The sequence below is a fragment of the Centruroides vittatus genome, unplaced genomic scaffold (assembly GCF_030686945.1).
Source record: "Centruroides vittatus isolate TY-2023 unplaced genomic scaffold, ASM3068694v2 contig_2818, whole genome shotgun sequence".
Lineage (NCBI taxonomy): Eukaryota > Metazoa > Arthropoda > Arachnida > Scorpiones > Buthidae > Centruroides > Centruroides vittatus.
Genome location: NW_027121792.1, coordinates 662,055 through 683,259, shown reverse-complemented (window position 1 = coordinate 683,259; position 21,205 = coordinate 662,055). Strand labels below are relative to the sequence as shown.

General features: G+C 29.6%; 2 protein-coding genes and 1 long non-coding RNA gene across 7 annotated transcripts in view; 1 reads left to right on the top strand and 2 right to left on the bottom strand.

The window, feature by feature from the left end:
* LOC136972147 (protein bicaudal C homolog 1-A-like) overlaps positions 1–1,298 on the bottom strand; it is a 28,455-nt gene extending 27,157 nt beyond the window's left edge. The window contains exon 1 of one of the 2 annotated variants that reach the window (XM_067266700.1): positions 1,071–1,298. In XM_067266700.1, coding sequence (XP_067122801.1) covers positions 1,071–1,191 — 121 coding nt within the window. In that variant the 5' untranslated portion in view covers positions 1,192–1,298. The remainder of the gene's footprint in view (positions 1–1,070) is intronic. The other variant, XM_067266701.1, reaches the window with a different exon arrangement.
* A 7,264-nt stretch (positions 1,299–8,562) lies between these two features.
* Positions 8,563–20,759, top strand: LOC136972152 (uncharacterized). Its single transcript, XR_010880291.1, has 3 exons — positions 8,563–8,676; positions 20,505–20,596; positions 20,727–20,759. It is a non-coding gene; the product is annotated as an uncharacterized lncRNA (long non-coding RNA).
* LOC136972151 (Ig-like and fibronectin type-III domain-containing protein 2) overlaps positions 12,659–21,205 on the bottom strand; it is a 38,802-nt gene continuing 30,255 nt past the window's right edge. For all 4 annotated transcript variants that reach the window (XM_067266705.1, XM_067266704.1, XM_067266706.1 and 1 more), the window contains 9 exons: positions 20,021–20,202; positions 19,591–19,741; positions 19,372–19,500; positions 18,942–19,088; positions 18,717–18,868; positions 18,505–18,640; positions 16,663–16,835; positions 12,927–13,041; positions 12,659–12,842 (listed from right to left, as the gene is read on the bottom strand). In XM_067266705.1, the coding sequence (XP_067122806.1) occupies positions 12,832–12,842; positions 12,927–13,041; positions 16,663–16,835; positions 18,505–18,640; positions 18,717–18,868; positions 18,942–19,088; positions 19,372–19,500; positions 19,591–19,741; positions 20,021–20,202 (1,196 nt within the window). In that variant the 3' untranslated portion in view covers positions 12,659–12,831. The remainder of the gene's footprint in view (positions 12,843–12,926; positions 13,042–16,662; positions 16,836–18,504; positions 18,641–18,716; positions 18,869–18,941; positions 19,089–19,371; positions 19,501–19,590; positions 19,742–20,020; positions 20,203–21,205) is intronic.

Genomic DNA, 21,205 nt, shown 5'->3' with positions numbered 1-21,205 from the left:
AAACAGTAAACGTTTTGATATTCGCGATTATCAAGGCTTTTTTAAATGTAATTGTTACCTCAGAATTTTCTGAATTGAAACTCATTTAAAAACTTTAAAAAATCTGCGATTTTATGCTTTGTTCAACACTAGAAAATACATTTTCTAGCATATTTAATGCTGCAGGACTCTTACAGTTATATTGTTAATAATTTTTAATATATATTAAAAATATTCAATTCAAAAATCCAAAACAAATTTGAAATTACTTTATATGCTTGTTAAATTGGTTAACAAAAGAAATTGGTAATAAGAATTTTTAAAAAGGAAATGTTTAAACTGTTTTGCTATTCAGGCATTTCCAAATAAGACATTTGAATTAAAACCACTTACACGAATGAATTTAGTTTTAATAATTGAAAATTTTCTAAGTAAATTCACATTCAAGCGAGACGAGCTATATGCAAATTTTCATTTAACAGTGTCGGAAAATTACCTTTTTAAAATCTACTATCGAATGGTGAACTTACTAACTTATCTTCTTTTCCACATTAATAAAATTTAATTAATACTAACTTCAAAATTTATCAGTAGAAAAAGATATATATATATAAACTTTTCTAAAAATGAAATATTAAAAGAATTGTTATTACAGATATTGGAATTTGATTCGTACCTATAATCACGTTGCTAAATAATCCTCAAAATAGAGTTTAATATCGCGATATCAAACAAATTGAAGCTATGCATAGTGTAGAAAAAAAGTTAAACGTTTAAAAATAAAAATTCAGGACGAAATAACTTTCAGAACGCGTATCAGCAAAGTGCTAATCAAATGTCTATTAAAGTTGAGATAAATGGAAAAGTATTACTTTCTTTAAATAATGAAACAAATCTAAAAAGGAGATAAAGTAGTTGGATATTTTTAAAACATTGGAACTTTCATAAAAATAACACAGTAAATTTGAAAAATAGAATTCATTCGAAAAATAACACAATTTTCAAATTCTCAATTGTAAAAAAAAAAGAAAAAACTTATTTAAACGCGTTAAAATATGCAAATAAAACGAACAAAGTGTTTAAAAAAATACCTTGAATCATATCCTCTAATTTCCTTCTGTCAACTCGAAACCTTTCTTCCATCCCGTCCTGATTTGAAAGATCGCTGTTCTCCGATACGACCGATTCAGAAACCTTACACTGATTTTCCATTCTTGCCTGTTTGATGAAGACCCTTCCTCTTCTGTCCCTCCTTCCTCCTGCAAGTTAAAATCCCGGAAATCTTCAACGCATCTTTCAACCGCCGCTTAAAAGGTAACGTGAATGGAAATTTCATTCCACTTCCGCCTCAATTAATTTCCTTTTAAAATTTTTATTAATAAATATAAATTTAATTAGTATTTTAAATAATGTTTTTTTTTCTATATATATATTTGGTAATAATTTTATTCAATATAATTTTTTATTTGATACGTTTTCATTTAATAATTTGATTTACACGATTTCGGATGGAAAATTACTCAATCATATTGGCAAGTGTGATACTGGTACTTTATCAATATTAAGGCGTCATAAAAATTTTATATTATCTTCTCTACAATAGCGAGAATTATTAGACCCATCAAATACATATCATGAAATAAAATCAGTTGAAAAGTTTTTCATGCTACCGTCCGTTTTAAACGACCAGATATAACCAGCGATGATTAAAAACGCCAAAAATGAATTGTCGATCATTGATGAGTTCAAAGCCATCGCGCAACACCACTCTGTATACAGCTATGTCTTAAGACATGTATAAATGATTACAGATGTGGCCCGACTGCACACCGGGTAATGCTACCACTGTGCCTCAAAATTGCTACCTCGGTATCTTAAAAAAAATGCTCGAGTAAATTAACTGTGTTCCGGAATCTTATGAAAGCTGTGTCTTCGTGCTGACAAATTGGATTGATGGAACAACGCGACAATGCATGAACGATCTGCCGAGGGAAAGTTGTTTCCTAGGAGGAATTTATGGAAAACTAATTTAGGTGTTGGACACACGAAGAAAACCCGGATAACTTCACGTGGCCAACCTATTGGTCAGGCGCGAACTCACGGACACTACCGGTGTTCGATGACTTTATTTATTCGGTCTCTGGTGGACAGTCTGAAAGAAGCAAGATGGTTGTTTCGCCAAATTGTCTGCCATCTGAGCAGCGTTGCATTTTGCATGCTTAGCCTCCAGATCTGGAGGAATGTCGGGATTTTGGAGACAAGGAAAATTAAAGGTGTATTTGTAGGTGGTGACTTGCCGACCCGAAACAACGTGAAGAAGTTGTTTTCCAATTTGAACTCTAAAAACCAAGTTTCGAAATAGATTACATGTGACAACAACTGAAATAATTTTTAAAATTTTAGTTACGTTTAAATAAATTGTCTTAGCAACTTAAGTTGTAATTGGGTGATCTAATAATTTTTAAAAATTATTTTTAAGATATTGTATATGGAATAAAGCTCCGTGGTCAATGTTGGAAAGAATTTTCTCCAACAGTTTCAATGTTTAAAAGGTTTAATTCCAGGGGCGAATCCTAACCAAAATTTTTGGGCATGTCGAAAGTTATTCGCGTTTTTCACCGGATGTTCGTCCTCTGGTGTTTAAAAACAAAACTATTCTATCTGGGTCGTTTCATTCAATTTTATAACTGAATTCAACTAAATTTTTACATCCATTCCATTAAAAATCTTTTTAAAAATTGGAATTAAATCTTTGGCTTAATATAGCCTGCTAGAGACAAATCTCCGAGTTCTTTCAAATATTGTATACAAATCATACTGAAAACTTTTATAATCACTTTATATTGGCAATTTGTTATGTATATGTAATAATTATTAAATTTGGAAGAATGGATTCCTCTTTGAAATGTCTACAGCGTATTAATTGCCATACCTGATGACGGCCTTCTAAGCTCTATTACTCACAGGACAAAAATACTTTATAACTAATAGTACATATAGGTTAGCTTTATACTAAAATTATTGACATTTTCAGTATGATTTTATTTTTTTAACTATTAAAAGTACTCATTTTAATAATTAAAATTACAATCGAAAATTAAAATATATTGACCATTAAAACTTTTATTTAAAATGTTGAATTTTTAAATAAATGAAAACACTTTTCACAATTTAAAATGTTTGTTTATATCTTCAAAACTTTCATATTTAATATCAATTTCTGTGACATTAGTTTCACTATACTGTATTTGCTTTATTTTATCAATATGTCTGGGAATTAAACAGAGGCAAATTCTCTGGGCTTGCTTAGCATGCTGCGCATGCTTAAGAGAAAGTTTTGACTGTCAACATACTTTTTATATGAGAACAAATATGCCAATAATAATTTATTCTAACGTGTAAACTCTTTTATCATTTGCGTTTTCTCTTATATTGGCAACTATCGGCTAGCCGTTTTAAGTCCCATGCTTGCGGGAACTGGATCGCTTGCTGGTGTGGAGGTTTTCCGCAGAAAACAAGTGCGCGCGCGTGACGTCATTCAAAGTATTTAACACGGCCAGATTGTATCGAAAGCTTGCGATACCCAGTCAACATATATGTATTGTGTACAGAAGCGGATCTATATAGATTAATAGGGCTTAAGCCCTGGGTCCCCAGTGTCAAGGGCCCACAAAAATTGAATTATCATAAATTTTTTATATTTTTTATTATAATATATTTCATGTATTTTATGTGTAGATATAATAGGCTTTATAATAGTCCATACTTTTTTATTCACACCAAATAACGTTTCTGCCTATTGTTTAGTGCTAGAGATAGGCCTATTATTCTTATTACATTCGCGTTTTTCATGAACTGTAGAGAGACGCTGCATTTTTACAAAATGGCTACTTTATTTGGGTCGCTTGTAACTAGTAATGTAAAATTAACCATATATTACTGTCCGATATAATGATATATGCTGCTTGTAGCTGTTTATCGAGAAATTTTATAGAAGGAGAACAATTATTGCTAGCGGGACACGTAATTATGTGGTATCGAAACAAATGAGCGAGATCGTTCTATACACATATATACACATGCTAAGCAAGCCCGGAGAGTTCGCACTTGTTTATTTCCCAAACATTGATAAAATGAAGCAAATACAGTATAGTGAAACTAATGTCACAGAAATTGATATTAAATATGAAATTTTTGAAGATATAAACAAACATTTTAAATTGAGAAAAGTGTTTTCATTTAGGGGCCGTCCATAAATTACGTAAGGTATTTTGGGGTGGGTGGGGTCAAGCATTTCTTACGATTTCTTACTCAGGGGTAGGGGGGTAATAGATCTCGTCTTACGTAATATTCTTATTTTTATTTTTTGATCTCGTTGAGTAGAGGAGTTTTGAATTTGGCTTCCATTTGGCGGTTTCTATTAAGAATGCTCGTTGTACCAATGCCATCTCGTGTGAATTGATAGAATAATAATGCTAGCAAATTCACATTTTTTATCATGGGAGAAAGGCAGTCTGGTGGTTTCTCTCTATTGTTTTGTTTTGTTTTATTGTCTGTTTACACGTGTAGTAGCTAGTCAATCTGTCAAAGTTACTTGCGCCCTTTTGTGAAAATTAATATAAAAAGGAATATTATGACGTTGATAATAAAGAAAAGATTGTTAATAAATAAAAAATAAAGTTCTTAAAATAAATTGTTCATTCGAATTCATTAAATTTTTATACTGTATTTTTAAATTTGTTCACATAGTCTTTATAAATAATAGTACATATTAATTAACTAATTAATAATTATATATTTTGGACCTAAGATTTTTAGGATTTCATAAAATTTTTTTTTGTTAAAATCTTTTTTTAAAATCATGCCTAAATATTACGTAAGATAGGGAAGGGGAGGGAAATCAAAGAAAATATTACGGTTTCTTACACAGGGGTGGGTGGGGGTCTAGAATGGCCGAAATCACCCTTACATAATTTATGGACGGCTCCTTATTTAAAAATTCAACATTTTAAGTAAAAGTTTTAATGGTCAATATCTTTTAATAGTTAAAAAAATAAATCATAATGAAAATGTCAATAATTTTAGTATAAAGCTAACCTATAGATCACTGTAGACATTTCAAAGAGGAATCCATTCTTCCAAATTTAATAATTATTACATATACATAACAAATTGCCAATATAAAGTACACTTATAAAATTATTTAGTATGATTTGTATACAATATTTGAAAGAACTCAGAGATTTGTCTCTAGCAGGCTATATTAAGCCAAAGACTTATTATAATGTCACTATTCGATAATAGCTATAGTATAGTGTATTTGAGAAATTAGAAAAAATAATTGATTCAAAGGCGAATCCAGAATCAAATCTTGGAGGGTGGCAATTTATAATTCGTTTATAAACCACATAAACAACATAAAAAATGTAACAAAATTGAAAATGATATATATATTTAAAGTTAATTATTTTAAAGAAATAATGAAACTTTTATGTCTTATTACTGTAGGTAGCATGTTAAATAGTTGCTCATCATAATTTATACTGAACAAGCTTTAACAGTTATGGTAATCAAACATAATAACTTTTTATGAATTATACAAAATTCCTCTTTTTCTTAGTATCATTCTTTGCTCAAAACAAAAAGTTTCATTTTTATTGGAAATTTTTAAAGTACAATAAGTACAGAAAGAACATTTTAATTTTAAAGTTTGAACTTGGCCAAGCATGGCGGTCTCAGCTCAAAGTTTAACGTTAACAACTATACCTTTGTTCGTAAACACACAATAAAACAAAAATGGCTTTTGAAAGCCTGCCAATTTTATATATATAAAGCTCGTGCGCCCTCTGGTGACTCGAGTTTTACAATCCTTAAAATACCTAACTCAAAATGTATGTAATGTATATCCATAATTAACTCCTTAACTGTACTAAGGAATAATACAAAGTATGTATCAGTATAACGTACAATAGAAATCAGTGACATAATCAATTCCGCTTAATAGCATTGCATGGGGACCGGAGCTTTTCGGGGCTACTAAACGAACATCCCAATAACTTATGCAATTGAGATATGATATAACGAGTTACGTTAAAGGGCTACGTCGACGCGTATTCTCACCAATAAAACAAACATCTGAGCGATATAAAACCATCTTAATGACGAGGAATTATTTTTGTACAAAATATCATTGCAGTACAATCTAGAAAACGGGAAGATTCTCTTTCTAATCTTTAATTTCACATGCATCGTCCTTACGCTATGTCGTACAGAATGATTTTTTTAAAACGCTTTCCACCATGTGGGCACTAACAGGCCTCTTGCAAGCCCAGGTTCGGCCAATCCAACAAGGGGCCTGGCCGGGTGGTGAAGGACGGGGCCCGACATTTCCGGACGGACCATCCCTCGAAAAATTTCTGGGGATTTTTCGACCCATTCAGATTCGATTCCGGGTCCCCCAGAGCGGTAGGCTGCCACCTTGACAGCTTGGCCATCCGCCCGTCATTTTCTGGCATTGCGGCTTGTTACTGGCTCAGGATCGGGTTTCGTCACTTTCTTGGTCTTCTGAGATCTTTTAATGTTTTGCTGTGATTTCTGCCACAATTCCGTCTTCCAGATCTTCATTTTCTTCGTGGCATTAAAGATTGTTGTCAAATCGTAAAAATTCGTTGTATTGACGGACTTGTTGCACTTATGCATTAACGTCATTCTCGTTGCTGTCTGCTGCGATTGTATGCAATACCGAGTTCGAGTGCTTGAAACCACATTTTTTTTTTTTTTTCATTAGAGAACATCACTTTCCCTCACGGGGATCAGTCTCCCCGCACCGCTAACGCACAACGAGGATAGAAACTAGCATACATGGGAATCCTTTTCCAAAACGTAACATAAGAACAGTACATAACAAATAAAGTACCAAACTGAGCACCTCGCTCAGAAAGTAGAATTAACATCGAAATAGAGCCACTTTGCTCTTTAAGATGGTACGAAAAAAGTCCTTTAACTTGTTAAAAGTAGTTTCCTTCCTTATAAGATGATAAAACTCACAGGGCCAAGATAACCCATCATCCAAAGCCGTCCACTTTAGGTAATATCTTTCCTCTTCCCATTGAGTACAATCGTACACAAGATGTTCCAGAGTTTCAATTTCCTCTCCACAGACACACATAGCATCTCGACATAAGTTAAACCTTCTCCTATAATTACCCAGACCATCGTGACCGTACAGGCACACCATCATTGTTCGTTGCAGCCTGAACCATTTCATCTGACTAAGCCTCTCTTCAACATTGGGTAGAAATCAGTGGCGTGCCGTCATTGGAAGCGGTGGAAGCGCCGCTTCCACTTTCCAATGACCTTCCCTTGTAGTTTCTAAAATATAAATTTTCATATTTTAACGTACTTTGAATTATTAAAATTAATATTTTATTATAACTGCATTATGTAACTTATTACAAATTTCTATACTACATGTGAAAAAAACGATAAGATTGCTATTGTATATTCGAATATCAGTGGCGGAATGGAAGCGCTTACGAGACAGCTTCCACGGCGAGAATAACTGAATGGTGTAAAGCAGCCAGAGGGCATTGGCGCATGCGTTTTACAGAGCACCAACCTCAGCCGGTTTAGCTGGTGGAAGCTACACACGTGTAACGCTTCCAACGATTCTATCCCTTAGCCACTGGGTAGGGAGCTATCTCACTAAGTGAATTGTTTAAGATTTAAAAAGTAAAGATTATTCGATGTTATTTTTATGTACGTTTTTTGCAAAATTATATTTAATTACAGTATATTAAAAGAAAATTATAATTATATTGACAGATTTTCAGACATAAAATCTTTAGAATTTTTATCACTTTTAGATGTTAATAATTTTAATATTACGAAAAACAATTCCAAGCGTGTTTTAATTCTTTAAATTAAGTAAACTTTACGGGAAATTTTTTGATTTATCTAAATTACGTAGCGAATCGCAATATTTATATTCGTGTCCGGACTATATCGACAAGTAACTCTTAGACATAAAACACATTATAATTAATGTCGATCCGAACAAAGACGTACTAAAAGAATTATATGATTTAACATCATTAATATTTACGGTACCATGTACCGGTGGGTCTGCTGAGCGCAGTTTTTCGACCACGAAGCAAATTCATACATTGGCCAGGAACACTCGGTCAGAGGAAAAATTGTCGTCGCTAGCGTTGCTTTCGATAGAAAAAGAGCTTTTAAATACGTTGATGGAGTCGCGACCAGCGATTTTTATGATAAAGTAATTAACGACTTTGCGGAAAAAATCGCCGAATAGAATTAGTTTATAAAAAATTAAAAAAAAACAAGTTTTTCGATCATTGTTTGTATCGTATCAATTTGTATTATGTATGTATTATTTATATTTTACAACTAAAATACATAAATTGTTTATTTTTGCCATTTCCAGTATTTGTTTAAAACTTTTATGGAAATGTCATGTACCGGAAAGGTCTGACCCGTTACGAAAGAGGGGAGAAAACGGTTAATTTAGAGAAAAATTTATTAGTTTAAAAAGACATAGGTAAAAGACGTTTGTAGTCGGACACTCATTGTTTATATCAAACTGCCAGGCAGAAACTATAAATCGCGGAAGGAAGTCGTCCTACGATCGGTGGAAGATCGAATTCATCTTGTATTTTGGCTTTTCTCCGGCTCCAGGTAAGAGTCTCGTTACGCTTAGTAACCAGAGACCACCACTCGGGAAGCGTGATTGAGGGAGAGTGACCAATCCAATGGACGAAAGAAAGAACGAAGATTGATATAATCTTCGTCAATTCCACCACGCACGTACGAATGGACCCTAGATCATTACTGACGCGCAATTAACTGATTGCCCCTGGAAGTCGGCTTCTTACAGAAACACAGCTTCCCTGTCATCAAATGTCACGGCACGCCACTGGTAAACACCCTCCACTCCTTGTAACACATCATAGTGTTTACCTACATTCCCACCCACCCATATCTGTTAGATAATTTATGGCCAGTGTCTTTTACATTTAAATACAATAATCAGTTTGCAACAAAGTACTGTATTTATTGAGAAATAACTTCCCAACAAATTAGGCTAGAAAGTAAATAGTTGAACTATTTACTTTCTTTTCAACTATTCACTAATAAATCCTCATTCAACTTAGAGCCTTTATTTCTTTTATTGTTTTTTGTTTATCATTAAGCAGTACTGGAAACAAAAAAGGCTTTAAGTTGAATGAGGTTTTTACTGTATTTATTAATGTATGATGATATAAATGAGATATCACAAAGTACTGTGTATTTGCTGAAAGAAAATAATTGAGAATAAATTAGTCATTTAACAGCATTGAAGAGAAAATAGAAATAAAATTCCTATTTCTAATCATTAAAATGGCACTTGCAACGTAAAAATAATTGTACAGCAAACAAATTATTACTTTTACAAGATATGCAATAATAAAAAAGACAAGGAAACATGCTGTAATTTAAATCTAATACTTTTGCTGATTTTATTTACCGTATATCATTTTATTTACAAAAAGTCATAATATAAGAATATATTATACAATTCAATGTTATATTAATGACAGTAAAGTAATTTAACAAAAACAAATATTAAAAATAGAAGTATATATTGACAAAAATAAATGGTTCATATACGTGAAATCATAAAATAGATCAGCAAAGACAAAAAAATGTGGTATAGTATTAGATTTTGGAATCATTTGATTACCAAACAAGTGAATATAAACACTAGTGAGCGATTATTGAAATTTTGGGAACAATTTGAGTTGCAGGAAGTTCAATGGTTATTAGTAGAATTATATAATTTTGCTATTTTTATAATCTTCCTTATAAAATTTGCATTTATCTGATCTTATATTGAAAGACTATTTGTTTTTTTCTAATCTTTTAAAAATTGAGCATTTTTTTATTTCTAATAGTGTAAATCTTAGGGACTGGTTTTACACAATGTAAAAGAGCTATTTTTGTTTAAATATACTGAAAAGTATATTTTCCCAAATTGGATATTATATTTTTACATTGTGTCAATTGGCACAACTGATAATTTTCTCTTATTTGGACAAAAGTTAAATACGCATCAACAATATAAAATTCATTAATGCATTTAAGTTCATTTTTTTAAAAACTATTTATTCAGCGAGTTTAAAAAAAGCTTATTTTTATGAATTGACCAATTCATTATTTTACCTTGTGTAGCCTGAAATAGAAAAAGCAGTTTTTATACACCACAGTATTCTTCATCTTGTCCTTACAAATCACATCTACAACTAAGATTTGTAGGGAAATTGTGAAGATTACAATTTATTTCATTTTATCATGTACCTTTAACTTGATATTGGAGCGACCAGATACGGAGGACATCCTTATTGCCTGAACATAAACTTTAAAAAAAAGACAGCACATTAAAATTTTACTTATAACTGTTGATTATAGGCTGATATTTTCAGAAATGATATTCTAACACTAATTATACTAAGTGGCATAAAAAAACTAGCATGAGGCAGCTCATCTGTTAGAGGTGCAGCTTAAGAAATTTAACTTAACTTATAGAGACTAGGAATAAGAATACTCTAAGGCTTATTAAGATATGACATGTTTAATATAATGATTATGGTTTTGTTCTTATATGACTTCATTGTTTTCTCCGGATTATGATTTATTGATCTTGTGAATGAGATTTTCTCAATACCAGATCTCATGATTTTTATAGCATGCTGCAATTTTGTCTACCATTAGCAAGTCTGGCCTAAATTGAAGTCAACTGATCCCATAGATAATTTAAATTAAGGCTATTTTCATTTCCCATTACTGTAAGGAATAACAAACAAAATCTCAACCCAAATTGTCTAAGAAAAATCACAAAGACTTTGATCAAAATTGAACTCGCAAGTTCTTTACGTCGTTTATATTAATAGTTTCCTATTTTGCCGTAGGATCGTGTAATTAGTGCCAAACGTATGTATATATTCTATTCAGTCTTTGTAAAAAATGTTTAAAAATATGGTTTGAACAAAATCATATAAAAATTTGAGTATCTACTTTTGACACTATTCTAGAATTTTCTTATTTCTTTTCAACTAGTAATTGAAGGAAAGATTATTTGAATATTATGGCTAGAAAGACATTTTCTAATCATAATAATTAGAAAATATCTCTTAAACTTTGACTTTATCAGTTATGTTAATAATCTGGATCCTGTTTCGAGTCAAAAGAAACTTTAAACGGGACACGGTTGGTCTTTGAGTCAAATTTACAAGGCCATATTGATTACTAAAAAATAGCAGTCTTTTCAGACAATCTAGAAATCCTTAATTCAGATTTTCTTCTTAAGCAAATCATTTTAGTAGGCATTCATTTAGTAGGCTGCTGCTCTTTATTTTGTTTCCTATAGAAGTAAATGTTCAATCATTACATCTCAACCATTGTTAAGGTGTTAAATGTCAAAAGTTCTCTTAATTATTACAGAAAGTTTTTCAATTTTGCAAATGTCACTCTTTAAAAATGAATATAATGTATTAAATTGAAAAAAATTAATTTTAATAAGTATATTTACCTTCAAAAATGTGTTTTCTTTCTTTCTGTATTCTTAGAAGTGATATTGATATGCAATTTAGAACATAGTTGTTACATATTATGTATTTCATATACTAGACTTGTATCTTTTGTTCTTTTCTAATTCAGATATATGGATTAATTTGTATTAAAGGATTTAATGATTTTCAACTATTTGTAAATAAATTGAATAGCTATAACTTACTGTGTCATTTTTACAAGAAATCGAATATTTTAAATTTCTTTTCAGCATTCGATCTATTTTTAATATTATCGTTTAAATTTGTCCTTAATACAATTTGTTTTAAATGAGAAAAATATAAAAGAACAGTTATTTAGAAGTTTTTGAAGCTAATTTAATCCCTTTTCTCATAGAAACTTAAATAAGAATTTCAATAAAACATTTTTTGAAAAACTATCTCGATAATAAATTGATTTATAAATAAATGTATTTTAATGTTTTAAAGCTAATCTTCACTTTATTTTGCTCAATTGTAAACTTTGTGCTAAATCTATTCCATGTTTTGGATTTGTTTTGCTAAAATCCATTCCTATCTGTCGTAACTTAGTCTTATCTATTCGTAATCCACTAACTTTGCAACGGGTTTTAGACGATAACTGCAGCTATTTATCTATCTTTAAAAAATATATAATGGATGTGAAGCTTGCTAACAAAGGGATTTAGTTGTTATTCTTTATGCTATTTATTGAAGTTTTGGTCCAGGAATATATGGAATGTAACAATTCTTTATCATAAATTAGGAAATGAATTTTAGTATTTTAATCGTGGACATTTATCCAATTTATCCAATTTATCCACCTTAAAAATAAACTATTATAATATTCCCAAGACTAAAATATTTATCATAAAGTAATTATTGTTAACATCTATTTTATGGAAATGTTCAAATATTAATAATTGAATCATAATTATTTCTTAATTATAAACAGAAAACCAACAGAATTAATACTAAGCATTTTGATAATAAAATGAGAATATCAATCCAAAAGCTAAAGTAAGGATTAAATTATATTTAGTTACTTTCTAGATTAAAAATTCTAGTTTATCCAAGTACAATTAAATTAGATCCAATTAATGATAAAATTTATCTACATTGTTCACTAATATTGTACATTTTATTCATCACAGATGAATAAATTATATAAACATTATAATGGAATGTTTGTACATACATAATATTGACATTTAGAAGGAAATAGATATCAGATTTACACAACCCACAACATTGGCAACATTGTTGTATTTTACTTAATTCCTGAAGAATGAAAAATATCACAACTCTGTACATATTGTTAAATTCTGATATATGTCTTTAAAATGAAAGACTTATTTTATTGACCATTGCATGATTTTGGTTCTTCATAGATGTTTGCCACAGCTCTTTGATTTTCTTGTTTCTTTTGAATCTGTTCACTAGAATTTTCAATAGTTGTATTCCTATCTTCTCCAGTATTCTATAGTAACAATACAAAATAAATATAAAATTTACTCTAGACTAAAATATCAAATAAATATAAATATAGTCTAAAATTTAGTAGAATATTGTATTTTCTGTAATGACGTCTTTAATATCATTATAAGAGATTTTTTTTTATAGAAAGAAACATGAACTATGTAGTTACTTAACAGATCTGGTATTAATGTTTTAAAAAATGTCTATAATAAGTAGGAAATAATTTCAAATATGTTTAAAGGAATTTATTTTCCAATTATGCATTCTACATTTAAAATATGTAACTAGTATACAGTAGACCCCCTATAACATGGTAGATACATTCCATGTTATATGAATCCGTGTTGTACGAGTCACTTAAATACATGAGCCAATCGCAGCCTGGCACGTGTGCAATTTAGGGGCTATGGCTGTTTGAAAGGTTTTCTTCCATAAAATTATCAATTCTAGACTAATTCGACTCAACATTTCCAAATCATGTATAATTTTTTGGGAATAATCCATATAAATTATGCTATAAACAAAAAATTGTAGAATTACTTACCGAGTGTGCACCGTTCGACGACGCCATTGCTTAAGCGTGTTTTTGTCGCGGAGCAACTCGTCAAACGGTGGGTGCGTTTTCTGATCGGTGAATTTTTTGCAGAAAAATAACTTAACTTTAGAGACATCGTTAATAAAAATATAATTTTTATGGCCGTTGAATAATAAATGTTTTTTAGTAGGTCTGGTGCTCGTTTAAACTCAACGGTTTGTGCAATGTCCGCTATTGGTCCAGATTCAACCAATCCTGTCGCAACACGAGTCGGTGATGACGTTTTACCGTGTTATACAAACACGATCGCAATTTTTTCGCCGTGTTATACAAATCCATGTTATATGAACCCATGTTATAGGGGAGTCTACTGTATATGCAAAAGTAAATTTACTTTACATAAATTAGTTTTATGAATTTAACAAAGAGCAACAATGTAAATTACATTAAGAAAAAAATTCATATAGACTAAGAATATACATATATTTTTAACATATTGGAATATTTATATTAAAAATATTGATATTTTAATCAGAAGTTTGTATAAAATAACTTTTAACAAATCATATTTTTATAATATTGCTTATTAGCCTTTTAATAAATGTAGCAATAACTCCTGAATATTCAACAAAGTTTTGAATATTCAATCCTCTAACAAGAGTTATTAGATAAATGTCAATAATATTTTTTTTATTTTCAAGCACATATACTAATATACTTAATGATATTACATTTTTATATTCGGAGAAAATGAAATGAAAAATTTGATTTTGTTCTTTTAATTTGTTACAAATATCAAAACTAAACTAAAATTGAATAACACAAATGTATTAATACAAGAACAGATAGAAATATCTTTGCAGAAAAAGTTCTTCAGATGGAGATAAAATTAAATTGAAAAGAAGTAAAAGTTTTAGATTAATTGTAAAACAAAAACAAAATATAATGGGGATAGCAACAAATAAACATGTACTATAACATCAAAATAGAATTTAAATTCAACATTTGCACTTTGATCATTTATCATATTCAATTTGAATTTGCCTTAGTTACAGAAATTACGTATTATTACTATCATAATTATTTTAAAATTTAGTTAGTTTGTTTAGTTAAGTTACGGCAACGCAACACTTGGGCGATCTGCCTAGGGAGGATGTCTTCCGAAAGGTTATTTTTAAGGGTAACTGGCCCCTATTCAGGCATTACAGATATAAAGATAACCCAGAAAACTCCACATGGTCGGCCTGTCCTGGCAAGGTGCGAACCCATGACCGAACTCCCAGTATTCGGGGAATGGAACCGCTTGGCCACTGGTGAGCCTTTTTAAAATTTAGGCTATCAACTCAAATTATGTTATTTCAATTTATAATTTATACCTAAACATAATAATTGAGATGGATTTTATTAAAAATAGTGTCTTGTTGTTATGTATTGGCAACACCAGGGCCAGATTTACATATTTCTATGCCCTAGGCCATAGCACATAATTCTGTGCCCCCCTCAGAAGTCGATTTATAATTTTCAATTTAATAAGTAATAGTTTATTTTTTGAAGCATATAAGCACTTAATACAGTCTTTATAATCTTTGAACCACATTATATTTTTAATTCAAAACTACACTACTACACTACTTATGAACTTGCGTAACATTAAAACCTTTTAACTGCAGAGTATTTGCTATTAAGTAATCCACATTTTAACACCTACAAAAAATTTCCATCAGATTTCTTCAAGTGGTCATTATTGTATTATTTGGGATTTTATAGGTGGTGTGCCAAACAAATGATCATCTGATATGAAAGAAGTAATCAAGATTTTAAATAATAATTAATTACAAATATGTTGTACTAACCTTGTATAGCTTTTCAGATAATATTTAGAACGTAACACTAACGTTTTCGTTTACACCAGAAAAATTTATAGAACACCCGAAGAAGACCCTAGAAATGGGTCAAAAACATTAGTGTTACGTTCTAAATATTATCTGCAAAGCTATACAAGGTTAGTGTGATGTATTTGTATTTATTATCGCTGTTTGTTGGATGGATTTGATTAATAATTAATTATTTTAATAAATTAATTAATTTTTATTAGAAAATAATAAACCAAAATAGACTATATAATCCATGTGCAGTATAATGATTACTTCTTTGGTTAGTTCAAATTATTCACTTGGCATATTTGATATGAAAACCGGCGAATAAAATCGACATAAAATGCAAAAGATTTACATTGATTCTCATCTGACATTATAGAATTTTATTGAAATCTTTTGCATTTTGTTTCAAACTTACATTACACCATATTAAATGATGCTGCATAAAAAAGCCATAAGTTGTGTATGTTTTATGTTTTGTAATAAAAATCTCAACCCCTCTTATAATTTGGAAAACACTCCAGTCAATTTTTTCTGCTTATGGCTTTCAGGCTTATGGTCTTGAGTAAACTAAACAGTATATAATAGTAGGTATGTAAAATATATCGTTACTATCAGTAGATATGTAGAAGTCAAGCAATATGAGCACTTGGAATACTATTGTAATGCCAAATCTGGAATTGTCTTTAACACGTGGCTTATGCTGAGTGTGTGAGAGAGAAATAACAAGTGCTTATTGTGCTATTTTTAGCATGACAGTGCAAGCTGTAGGGATGGGCAATGTAAATGTACTGCTCAATTTATTTAATGTATATGGATGTAAATTTAAAAAACAGCATTTTATATGTCCTTTTCGAAATAATACTGAAAATATTTGGTTGTTATTTCTTCTGTATATATGTCCCCTGACTGCTGTGTCCTATGGCTACAGTGTAGGTTGGCCTTATAGGAAAACCTCCCCTGGACAACACTATTGCCTTAGGATATGGGGGTATAAAAAATGGCTAACAAAGGAACCCTGGTCCTCTGTCTGGCCACAGTCTTATGTAAAAGAAGTGCAATGAAGACAATTGTAAAGGGCTGTGAACTTGTTCTTTTACATAGCAGTTAAGACAATTCTTGTTTCTCAAATTATGATTTAATCAATTATATTTGAAATTTCTTCAAAGTATACTTCAAAAAATTTTGAAATAAATAAATTACATCTTACCTGTAGAGAGATGTTTTCTTTCATATAAGTAGGATTCTCAAATGAAACACCTTTCTCTACATTTGGTTGATATTTAAACTTGAAATAAATTATAAGAATTCCAATAAGAACCAATATTAAAACGGTAACAATTATTCCAACAGCAACTTTAATGGCTGACGTCGAGTCACTTTCTGAAATGTAAAGAGTTTAAAATACATTAAATTTATATTCAGTTTCTTATCTGAAACATTACAATCTAAATGAAAAATATACAATTGGATAGCATGCAAACAAATTGCATTTTTTACCAGCATACACTGTAGTACAACAGTGTATGCTGGTAAAAAAAGTACAGCATTGTCTGTAATGTTCCATTTGCATATAACTTATTAAATTTTGAAAAAATACAAAAATGTACAGTAATCTGACACCACTTGGTCCCATAGATACCAGATTAACAAATGTCACGACACACTGACAATTGCCGTAAATTCATTTGTAATTTAATATTATTACCGTATATCTCAGCAGATAAGACAAGGTATAAATTTTCGTCAAAGTTTTATAGTTTTAGCATATATCTGTCCTATAAGATGACCCCCAAACTATCAACGGCCTAGGAATTTAGTTTAAATCAGTGATTATCGTCTGGATAATAACACTGTATAGAGTATATGGAATTATGTCCTATTCGTAATTTTTTGAAAGAACATCAAATTTTATTTTCTTTCATCTGGCAGCACTGCCTTGTGATTGTTGCAAACATTCACACTGATTTGGGCATTTGGGTAATGATGACCTTGATTATTCACAAAAACATCGTATATGGCCTATTCTATTTTGTGGACACACACTACTCTCTGCTAGTAAATAATTATGGTTTGTCCATTTTAGTATAATGGTTTTAATTTATATAAATTTCAATCTAATTTTTTTGTATCTGTCTTATAAGACGATCCCGGTTTTCGGGGCCTTTTTTTATGATTCAACTATCGTCTTATCAGCCGAGATATACGGCATTTCCAAATTATAGCCCGATGATTTACGGCAGTTGTTGGTGTGTCATTGCAATGCATCAGGTTTTCGTATAGTTGTTTATATTAACAAATGTCTGTGTTTAAATATTATGAATTAAATTATTGCAGAATTATTATAAAATGACTGTGTTATAGGTATCTATTATAAATTTAAATATTGAAATCACATCATATTCTCTCTCTTATTATATAGTTTCTTATATTTTATCTTAAAACTGTAAACAGGTATTGCAACTAAAACATAAGACATCTCAAATATCTTGAGAAATTGAATTAAATGCAATGTTTTAATTGTATTTAATTCAGTATTTTGAAATTGATTTTTTCATGAAAGCATTGAAAATTTATTTTAAACTGTAATCTATAAAAAACTGAGTTTTTGATTTTACAATATATTTATATTCATAATAAAGATATTTCTATACATGTAAGGTGCTAATGAAATAAACACAAATCTAATGATTTAACACAAAAATTTTAATTTCAAAATGATTATTTATATATTAATAAATAACTATAAAGATAATTATAACTTGGAAATTTTTATTTTAGAATCCTACAGTAACATGAATAAAATATTGAATTTTAACTACTCAAAATAGAATTAGAGACTGCACTCTTACTAATCTGAAGAATCTCGTACAATAATTAGTTCAGATTAGCACTGTATTTTATTAAATTAAAACACTCCAAATATAATTAGAATATACTCTCATTAAATATGTTCTTGAAAACTAAATAAAATATAATAAAAAATATATTTTAAAGATATTAAATGGAAATATTTTAATACTGAAATAATATTTTATTGTTAATTCCTTACCATTTAAAGACATTGTTATAACTTTAGGATTTGTTGGCTGACTTTGACCATAATGATTTCCAGCTTTAACAAATATTTCATATGTATTTCCTGGTTTTAAGTCATTGATTCGAAATGAAGTTTCTCGTGTTTGATTCTATTAAATTGTCATTATTATTAATAAATATTATATATTAATGTAAATAAACAACTTCAAAGAACTGTAATCTTACTCTAAACAATTCTTTTGTGCCAACTGGCCTCCAAAATATTCTATACCATTGAACAAATTGTGCATTTTTTGTAGGTGGTTCCCATTTTAATTCTACGCTTATTTCCGATAACCGTTTAATTAATACATTTTCAGGTAATCCTGGAAGAACATCTGCAGAAAAAAATGATTTATTCTATTTATAGTTTAATTATATGTTAATAAAATATGTTTATTTATCTCTTACTTTTTCCTTCTTCAAAGCAAGATATTATTTCACTTGCTGCTCTATATATACACAAATCAGCATGAATAACAGGAAACCCTTTACACCACCTCATACAATATCTCGGAACTTTGTGTTGTCTGCAGCATTGCTGATGATCCCGTCCATCTAAAACATTAAATGAATTTATTGGAAATTTAAAAAATGCCATATAAATTCAGATTAGGGAAATGCAACTGGCTAGTGTAAAATTCAATGATTTTCACTAAAACTAGTAAACAATTTAAAACAATAGCAACAAAATTTGGTAAAAGTTAAAAATTCAAATTTTAAATCTTGTAGTTGCATATTTATGATTTGAAAATATTAACACGATGTTATTAAAATTTGATACTTAAATGCAATCTGTAAATCTGTATAAGCTGTGATTATATTCTATTAATATACTTACCTGCTGCACACATCATTAATTTGTCAATTTCTGATATGCAGTGTGGTCTAGATAAGGCATATTGTATATCTATATCAAATGCACAAGCAGGTAAACATTGTTCACTAACTCCTTTTTCAATGCAACAGGCTTTTGAAAAATAAAAATAAGATACATTAAATTAAAAGAATACTTTACAATTTATATATATATATATATATTTTTTTGTTGTAAAATTACCTGAAACATTTAATGCTTCTCTTTTTTTTAATGTCAATGTTAATCCTAATATTGAACTTCCAAATCTATTTTCTGCTTTACAGAAATAATTTCCGGCTTCAGATTTTGTTACATTTTTCAGTAATAAACTTGCAATATATGAAGAAGGATTCTGAATAAAAAATAATAATTTGAATTATAATTCTTTAAAATCTTTTTAAATTTAAATTAATTTTTTTATCTTGGCGCTGTATAATATATAAAATGAATAAAAAAAGAATAACTTTCATTAAGAAATCATTTAGAAAACATAGATTATTTTTTTACTCGTTAAGCTTTGAGATGAGAAAGTTTACAATAAATGCTTTTTTATAAATTTTTTTTGGCTTCCTGAATGACAAAAGTCTTTTATATATTTTATTTAAATATATTTAATTTTATAAAAACCAACCTCACTCTGACGACTGTAACTGGTATCATACTTTGAATTACTTCTAAGAACTGTTTGTTTTTCATAGTCTCTAAACCATGTAACTCTTGGTTCTGGATGACCGTGAACAATGCATTGAAGGCGGACACGTCCCCCTTCTGTGCTAGTCACTGCTTTTGTAATGGTCTCTACAGTTGGTTTAACTGTGTTAAATACAAATATACCAAACTTACTACTTACTACTCAAATTCCTCAAAAACATGTCTAGCTAACTGCTTCCTTAGAGATCGTGATGTAAAACTTTCTTTTAAAACCTAGTACTTTCAGGCTTTCTAGCCCATCTTCAGGAGTATTAACACAATAGTGACAAAAAAGCAACTCAGATTCTAACACTATATATTGTAAATATATGCCACTCAATACCTCATATTTGTTCCCAACTAATCTCTATCCATTGCCAGACAGATTAAGCAATAATTCCAATCCCTTTTTGTTTTTCTACCAGAATGACCTACTCTGTATGTATCCTGAACAATCCAAACGATGAGCAGTGGTATAATATGATAGAGGGCGTGACAGGAGAAAGTAAACTTTAATGTAAGTGTCGTATACTGTTTATAAATGTAATACTGGAGATAATAGAAAAGAAAATATAATGTATGTATTAGCCTCTATAATTTGTTAAATAATTTACTTATAACTTGCAAAACTGTTACTTTAATTACAGTTATTCCGAACGTTTTTAAAGGATACACCATGTTTTAATAAAAAATACCTTTATTGTATAATTACTTGTTAGGAAAATGTCATGTTGGTATGTATCCCATAAGCTATACAATGTTATTAATTGTGTATACTATTATTTAATAACCTATAAAAATGTTAGTTACTATAGCACTGTTTTTAGAAAAAAGGGGTACCTCTATGGATTTTATCGTCAATTTTACGGAAACTTTGTATTGTCATCCCATACACACACATTTTGATATTATAAACATAGCTAGGAGTATCGTATAAGTGTATCGAAAAATTTAAAAGGTGCTGCTCTGCCTTCTTAGGTATGAAAAAATTTTTTGTGTCTGTAAAGATTATCTACACATGTTAAATTTGTGAAATGTGTGTTTTTTTTAATTTTTGTAGCATTACACTGAGGAGGAGCTTAGATGTTGCTTAAGCCCAAAATGCATTTGTGAATACCAATAAAAG